This window comes from Cydia amplana, chromosome 10 (assembly GCF_948474715.1).
Source record: "Cydia amplana chromosome 10, ilCydAmpl1.1, whole genome shotgun sequence".
NCBI lineage: Eukaryota > Metazoa > Arthropoda > Insecta > Lepidoptera > Tortricidae > Cydia > Cydia amplana.
Genome location: NC_086078.1, coordinates 10946531 through 10955342, shown reverse-complemented (window position 1 = coordinate 10955342; position 8812 = coordinate 10946531). Strand labels below are relative to the sequence as shown.

Below are 8812 nucleotides of genomic sequence, written 5' to 3'. Positions count from 1 at the left end.
GTCCAATATACAATAAGGTTTGAGAAAATTGAACTGAAAACTAGTGCAGATTAATTTTAAAGGTGTCATCTAGGTTTCATAGGTAGGTATACCTTTGAAGATGGAAAGTAACATACATCGCTGTTTAAGCAGCAAAAAGTATGACAAAAACTCAATACTGTGTTAAGTTCCGGAATGGTGCGATGCGTGTGAGCATGCGTTCTTAAAAAATATAAACCTGTACGCCGGTTCGGGTTTGAGAGTCGTTTTATGAAGTTGATAAGATTCAACACGTTCCAATAAGGACGAAAGTGATGAATCGTTCATCGTACGCTACGCGTCCGCCCAGCGCAGCGTTGAGCTATGCAAGCCTGAAGCAGCATTCGAAATGGAAAAACTTAACCTTGAGTTGATACTGAGTTTACACTATGCTGGATAAGTGCGGGCGAGACGGGCGAGTAATATCAAATCAAAATCAGATTTTACAAAGTTTGAAGGCGATCCTGGCTGTGAAGTTGTGAACAGATAGCTTTGCTTATTAATTTACCTTGACACACGCAATGTTCGGCCGTGTTTATATATATCAGTTATAAACGACGCTCTGCATTGAACATTGAGCAAGCTTTGAGTTTGGTGTCGGATTGAAAAAAATAAAATAAAAAATGGGTGCCATATTTTACTCTCTCGTGGTGTTGATGCAAGTGACTGCGTTGCTGTCTACATGTAAGTTTTTTCTGATAAAAGATGAAATAATTTTCATTTGCGTTTGCATAATTGTTACAATATTTAAACTTGCGTGAGATCTCTTTTGAAAACAAGCAGATTTCATTATTAAACAAGTAAAAACACTTTTTAAGAAATAAAGATAGTCAAACCCTAACTTAAAAATAAGCTAAAAAGATGTTATCTCACTAAAGCACATAACAACTGTATTTTATCATATGATTATTGTGTAGGTGCGTAGGTGCTATTTTATGCCATACCCTACCACCGGTATTATATTTAAGTACCTTTTCATTTAAGTACCCTCATTAAATTGACATTTGTCTACCTATATATATTTGTCTTTATATTTCTAAAATAGTAAAAAAATCCTATGAAATTAGATATAGATTCGATCTTTTTATCTGGTTATGTTTTATACCTGGACAATATTTTATCCTAGTTCGTAAAAAAAAACATCTATAACTTCTGTTTTCAATTCCAAGGTAAACTGAAGTGATAAATTAATCTACCTACCAATTTCAAAGCTAAATTTATGTTTAGCTAAACAATGATTATTATATTAATGATACTTATATCTAGAATTAGAAAAAATAAACCGTTAAGTAGGTACAGTACACTGCAGAGTAAAGTGACCCCTCTTGCAAACTTCTATACATGGGGGGTCACTTAACCCTGCAGCGTACGTACAGCTTAGGCAGTACCTAAGCTGTACGTACATGACTTTTTACAAGATGAACAAGAAGAGATCCCATACATGGATATGTTCGCCTTTGTCGTATTTAATTTACTCGAATCTGTAACTGTGTTTCTTATGTTTTTGTTTTTATGGACATAAAAGCATATACATACTAGGTAATGAGTTAATTATACCTATATCTATAATGACTTTTATTTATGTGGCTCCATGGCATAATGCTTTTCGCTATTCCTAATTTTGGATTTTTTTTAATGAATCCGTTCGTTTTTACCCTAAGGTACTACTAAAAAAAGTTTCCACAGCCCATTCTTCCTTACCTTACGCAATGTTTGTACATGGAATGCGGATAGAGGAATAGAACCCAAGAAGCTCAAAATTGTCTTACTTACGTATAAAAATTACGTTTTTTTACTAACTTCACCTTAATATTCGATACCCGAATCTTATATGCAACGTTTTGTCAATCTAAATCCTTAACCGCTCAACTTCAATGTTATTTAAGAGGTTGTTGTTAAAAGAGGTCCTTCTCGAAGATCATCCTTACTAAAGTTACTAACAAGATCACATTAGTATACCAGTCACATTACGGTGCACGGTGGCACGACTACTAAGCTTCATTATAAAAATCGTTTGTTGTTGACCAGGGTCATAGCGAATGTAGGTATGTAGTATAAATACAAAGAAATGTTCAAAACATTACCTACATCCGAATGGTAAATAATTATATTTGAATAACTGAACACTTCCTATTATTACGTTACCTACACAAAACTTTTAGTGTGACCTATAAGATATATATTCTAACCATCATATTTAAATAGTCAGTCATTTTGAATTTTGATCCTGTAATAAGTATTATTAATTATTGATGATTATTACTTATTACTAAATTGACTGAACTTGAAGATATTCTTTATAACAATTTGAGAATCTTTTTTTAGATAGGAAACCGACCGGCCGACCGGATTCATTTATTTAATTTTCTGTAAGAAATGCTTATTTAAAGCTAACCTGTGATTTTTAGCTGTTTTGGCATAATACTCGATTTTTATTTATTTATTTTTTAAATGTATCTTCTTCGAACCGTTTTGAAAATACTCAGTATGGTTTTTACGATCATTGCAAAAATTTAACTTATATTTACTTACTGACAGAAATCTTTAGGAAGATCATGAAAAACAGAAAAAAATATAATTATAGTGTAATGTACAGGGTTACAATGTAAACATTGACCATACATAACATACATCAAGGAATAACAAAAAACATTTAATGAATATAAAAACATCTAAAAATAATATAAACTTTTGATTTTCAGCACCTCCAAAATGCAAGCCTTCAGACTCCGACTGCCTGAAGTCAGCGGCTCAAGCCTTGACCCCGCTGCTCGCTGCCGGCATGCCCGCGCTCGCCACGGAGCCGCTAGACGTCATGCGCGTGGACGAGATCCGCATGGACCTGGCCGGCCTGCGGCTCAACGTGACCAACTCCAGTATCAAGGGACTTAAGAACGCAGTTATTGACAAAATCAAGTAAGTAGTTCAGGTGACTTAAGAACCTTTGGACTCCGACTGCCTGAAGTCAGCGGACTCAGCGGCTCAAGCCTTGACCCCACTGCTCGCGGCCAGCATACCCGCGCTCGCCACGGAGCCGCTAGACGCCATGCGCGTGGACGAGATCCGCATGGACCTTGCCGGCCTGCGGCTCAACGTGACCAACTCCAGTATCAAGGGACTTAAGAACATAGTGATTGACAAGATCAAGTAAGTAGTTCAGGTGACTTAAGAACCTTTGGACTCCGAGTACCTGAAGTCAGCGGCTTAAGCCTTGACGCCGCTGCTCGCGGCCGGCATGCCCGCGCTCGCCACGGAGCCGCTAGACGTCATGTGCGTGGACGATATCCGCATGGACCTTGCCGGCCTGCGGCTCAACGTGACCAACTCCAGTATCAAGGGACTTAAGAACGCAGTTATTGACAAGATCAAGTAAGTAGTTCAAGTGACTTAAGAACCTTTGGACTTCGAATGCCTGAAGTCAGCGGCTTAAGCCTTGACGCCACTGCTCGCGGCCGGCATGCCCGCGCTCGCCACGGAGCCGCTAGACGCCATGCGCGTGGACGAGATCCGCATGGACCTGGCCGGCCTGCGGCTCAACGTGACCAACTCTAGTATCAAGGGACTTAAGAACGCAGTTATTGACAAGATCAAGTAAGTAGTTCAGGTGACTTAAGAACCTTTGGACTCCGACTGCCTGGTCAGCGGACTCAGCGGCTCAAGCCTTGACCCCACTGCTCGCGGCCTGCATGCCCGCGCTCGTCACGGAGCCGCTAGACGTCATGCGCGTCGACGAGATCCGCATGGACCTGGCCGGCCTGCGGCTCAACGTGACCAACTCCAGTATCAAGGGACTTAAGAACGCAGTTATTGACAAGATCAAGTAAGTAGTTCAAGTGACTTAAGAACCTTTGGACTTCGAATGCCTGAAGTCAGCGGCTTAAGCCTTGACGCCACTGCTCGCGGCCGGCATGCCCGCGCTCGCCACGGAGCCGCTAGACGCCATGCGCGTGGACGAGATCCGCATGGACCTGGCCGGCCTGCGGCTCAACGTGACCAACTCTAGTATCAAGGGACTTAAGAACGCAGTTATTGACAAGATCAAGTAAGTAGTTCAGGTGACTTAAGAACCTTTGGACTCCGACTGCCTGGTCAGCGGACTCAGCGGCTCAAGCCTTGACCCCACTGCTCGCGGCCTGCATGCCCGCGCTCGTCACGGAGCCGCTAGACGTCATGCGCGTCGACGAGATCCGCATGGACCTGGCCGGCCTGCGGCTCAACGTGACCAACTCCAGTATCAAGGGACTTAAGAACGCAGTTATTGACAAGATCAAGTAAGTATTTCAGGTGACTTAAGAACCTTTGGACTCCGACTGCCTGGTCAGCGGACTCAGCGGCTCAAGCCTTGACCCCACTGCTCGCGGCCTGCATGCCCGCGCTCGCCACGGAGCCGCTAGACGTCATGCGCGTCGACGAGATCCGCATGGACCTGGCCGGCCTGCGGCTCAACGTGACCAACTCCAGTATCAAGGGACTTAAGGACGCAGTTATTGACAAGATCAAGTAAGTATTTCAGGTGACTTAAGAACCTTTGGACTCCGACTGCCTGGTCAGCGGACTCAGCGGCTTAGCCTTGACCCCACTGCTCGCGTCCAGCATGCCCGTGCTCGCCACGGAGCCGCTAGACGTCATGCGCGTCCGCGACGAGATCCGCATGGACTTGGCGGGCCTGCGGCTCAACGTGACCAACTCCAGTATCAAGGGACTTAAAGACGCAGTTATAGATGAGACAAGATGCTTTTAACGTCTGCCGGATGGTTTAAAAATATTTAAACAATGTTTTAATTTTATAAGTAGGTAGGTGTATTGGTCAGATTAACTATAATCTGTTAGGTATGTCTTTTAGTCCATCGATGTCTGATAATAAAGACTCATGTGTGATCGCTTCATCAAACAAAATACTTAAAGCAATTATGAACATTATTTCAGATTCGACATGGCTAAAAAGCAGCTGGTGATTTCATACCACGCTGATGTGGAGCTCACTGGGCAGTACAAGGCAGCCGGCCGACTGATCATCCTTCCCATCAGCGGGGATGGAGACGTCAAGATAGAACTCAGTAAGACTATTTTTCCTTATTAGACTAGCTTTATTCACCGTCTGACATTGTACGCTGCGTAAGATGACAAGATGGAACGTGTTACGTGACGCTGTGCACACAGCAGCAAAAGTGCATATCCAATATATGAATGTAATTCATTCATAAAGTGGGTATGCACTCTTGCAGCTCGCTGTACGTAGCGTACGGAGTCAACCCCTTTTTAACGATGTGGTAATGTTGTAACGCATACCCCCTGTGACGTCGGGGGTTATAAAATTAAATTAAGAGTCTCATATAACTAAACAAAATATGGCGTATACGTATCCCATTTTTTCAGAAAACTACAATTCAAAGTTGTCGATACCTTTCACCATCGTGAAGAATAAGGAAGGCAAGGATACGATGCACATGAAGGAGTTCAAAAACGAATTTGATATTAAAGACGGAGCTCACTATTCGTTGACCAATCTCTTCAATGGCAATAAGGTTTTGAGTAAGTAAAACTTGCGTACATTGCTTTATTGGTATTGTGGATTACGAGTAACTTGAAAAAATATATATAGTCAGTTTGGGGTTACTTAGTAATAAGTACTTTTACATCCTTACTATTTCTATAACCGTCTCGTCTGTCTTCTCGGCCACCTGCCGCTTAGTTCAGTGATCCTTAGTGTAAGCACAGGGCGGACACGCCATACATCAAAAATGATTTGCGTTTATATGTGTGCGCGGCACGTCTGTACACGCGTCATTGAGTTTCTGACGGAATCCTGACATGCTCTCAGTAGAGCGACTTACGCACACATTCATGTCGCGGTCAGTCGCGGGGCGAGGTAATCCTAGTCGGGGCGGGGCGGTGCGTGTCCGTTCTGTATGATAATACTATTACTTATTCTGTGGTGTAAGGCCTGAGTGCATGGACGCTCGAATTGGGCGTGCAGCGGGGCGGGGCGTGCGGCGTGCATGTTAAACAAATGCAAGCGTGTAGTAGCGGCCTTAGTGCACGCTGCTCAAATTACTTGTGAGCCCGACGCCACGCTGCGCGCCCCGCCGACCGAACGCTCCGCTTCGAGCGTCCACTCAGGCCTTACACTTATACTTACTATTTCTATAACCGTCTCGTCTGTCTTCTCAGCCACCTGCCGCTTAGTTCAGTGATCCTTAGTACATCTACCAGAAACTTGTAATTTGACTTATTTCGCATTGGTATACCTTCTTATCAAACATGCCAACTTTTAACCGGTTAAACCTGGAGTTACAATGGTTACCAGTACAATTTGACACTGGGTTAATGGTTTAACCGCTTAACCCCGGGTTGGTGAGATGGTGCAAGTGGGCCTAAGTATAGGTAGATACGATACCTTAGACACTCGGTCGATACGCAACAGTCACGATACCTACTCACGATGTTTGGTTTTACAACCGGCGATATTCGTTTTGGCTTACGTTAATATTGACTAGATTCCATCGAAAAGTAATAAACGATCTTTTTACAGGTGATAGTATGCTGAAATTTATGAATGAAAATTGGAAGCTTCTGTCCACCGAATTTGGAGGAACCTTGATGCAGAAACCAAACAAAAAGATATTTCACGTAATTAAAAAGTATCTACAAAACAAACCCATTGACGAAATGTTAGATGTTTAAGATTATATACCAAAAACTAGTCATAAATAAATAGACATACACTGTATAAATTGTTAATGCGAGGTGGACCTAGGACAATTTAAGTAGGTAATCGTGTCACTATATTAGCTATGTCACTAGTTTAAGTCTCTAATTAGTGATATTGCTTTATTGTCACACAAGTTCTTAAAGTTCACGAGATAGAAAATAATTTTACTTATGTTGACAATTATAACTTTTCATATGTACTACATAAATTTTACTTATGTGTGAGTGTAAGTTGCAGGTGATAAAATCTGAGGATTCTTCCATTAGAAAATGGAAAATGTTGTTCCTCATATAGAATAAGGGCCTATTCGTGTGAAAAATTTCGGCAGCACTTCAGCTGAGCAGACCGAGATTCATATTGAGTAAGATCAACTTGCGGCGTTAGTTATTATTAATATTCTTATCGTGAAAATATCGTAGATGCGATGTTTTTTGTTTTGGACTAAATTAAATAGACCGAATATTATGTTATTCTTGCTTGTGTTGCTTGTTAGCTAGCCCAATTCAAATACAAATCGGTTCACTATAGTTAACGTGACTGAAATTAACTCTACGAATAATATTCATCATTGTGTAATTGTAAGTGAAGTCTTTTTTTATGCATTTTGACAGCATTTAGATGATGCAAGAACTCGAGTTTCATTACATTGCGGGTTTTGATCGGTCTGTTGAATTCGTCGTAACCAACAGTCCGCAACCTACAGGTATTTAACTAAAATCGAATGCGAGTTCGCGCGCCGTCTAAATTAGCCCATATATTGACGTATACGCATTGATACTTTCTACTCCTTATTCGGCCATTATTGGACATTTTGGACTTATTTCCACTAGAAACAGAACTAAAGTTGTATCTATCTTGCCTTTTGTGAGTCCTGTGGTACTGGTGAGTGTGACGTACTTTTAGAGTAGAAAATAAACCGCAGTCATTACTAGTTAAGTTTTTGTTTTCAAGGAGTGCGTAAATGACAAATAAATTCTAGTACTTATTTGTAAATATAGAACGACTAAGATTTTAAATAAAGCATGTATTTGGAAAAACAATTTTTTATTTAAAAATAAGGCTTTACATTTCCTGTAAAAAATGTTCAATGTTATGTTCATAAATAATTTATGATTTATGTAATATGTCTCCTAAACTTTCTGAGAATAACCAACTTGTAAAACCAAGTCATCAGCTATGGGTGCAAAATATTATCAATTCTCATACAAAAGTCATACCCAAGTCATACCCAAGTCATAACCTGCAAGAAGTCTCGTAGGTATACGTGATTTGGGGTTCCCGGTCTTCAGTGGAAATAGAAATGACCTCTTTACAAAATTGTACCACTGCACTTTTACTAAATATGTACCTACATAATATTCTATTAAACCCGGTTTTGTGAAATTTCTAGGGTTATAAGGCAGCTGTACTACTGCGGAACAAGAAGCGATGAGCCATCGACTATTTTCTCTGAACAAACGTGCGTGTATAAATAAAAGAGATAAAATTATTCTTCATTAATATATTAATCATTGATCGCTGACAAATTGTTGGTAGTTGATTGCTTCCCGGGAACCCAAAGGAAAGGAAAAATCACACGCACGTGTAAATTACTCGCTCATAGCTACTCAGAGGGCTTACTGCGAACCACGTTCGACGTGTTGCCTCTCTGTCGCACTTGTAAATTCGTACGTAAGTGTGACAGGGACGTCGAACGTGGTTCGCGGTAGACCCTCTGTTCTCGCAGATAGATGCATGATGCACGTCCGAATTAAACGACACGACTTTGCACCGTGAGGTGACGTCGCATCGTGTCACGACACGATATCGTGTATATTTCGATTTCGTGTATATATTATTCGATAAACCTGTATTTTTGATTGTGGAAAGCAGGGCTCAACGCAGTGCTAGATTGTCACTGGACCGTTTTTCTTGATACTCTTCGGCTCAACCAGGTCCACCGACACGTGAGTAGCGTCCACGTGGTGCACATGTTGTCACACTTTACGCTCCCTCAATGTCAGTCCAGTGTTGCAAGTGGACAAAGATCGCGCGGTCACGGTTGCCGGGCTTGCACCATGCTGCCGGGGACGGCTACTTTCT

General features: G+C 41.6%; 1 protein-coding gene across 1 annotated transcript; it reads left to right on the top strand.

The window, feature by feature from the left end:
• The first annotated feature begins 535 nt into the window (after positions 1 to 535).
• LOC134651426 (circadian clock-controlled protein daywake-like) lies at positions 536 to 6755 on the top strand. The gene is made up of 5 exons (XM_063506531.1): positions 536 to 702; positions 2721 to 2934; positions 4945 to 5075; positions 5395 to 5550; positions 6551 to 6755. The coding sequence occupies exons 1-5, from the start codon at positions 642 to 644 to the stop codon at positions 6700 to 6702; spliced, it is 714 nt and encodes a 237-aa protein (XP_063362601.1). The 5' UTR covers positions 536 to 641; the 3' UTR covers positions 6703 to 6755.
• The last annotated feature ends 2057 nt before the right edge of the window (positions 6756 to 8812 follow it).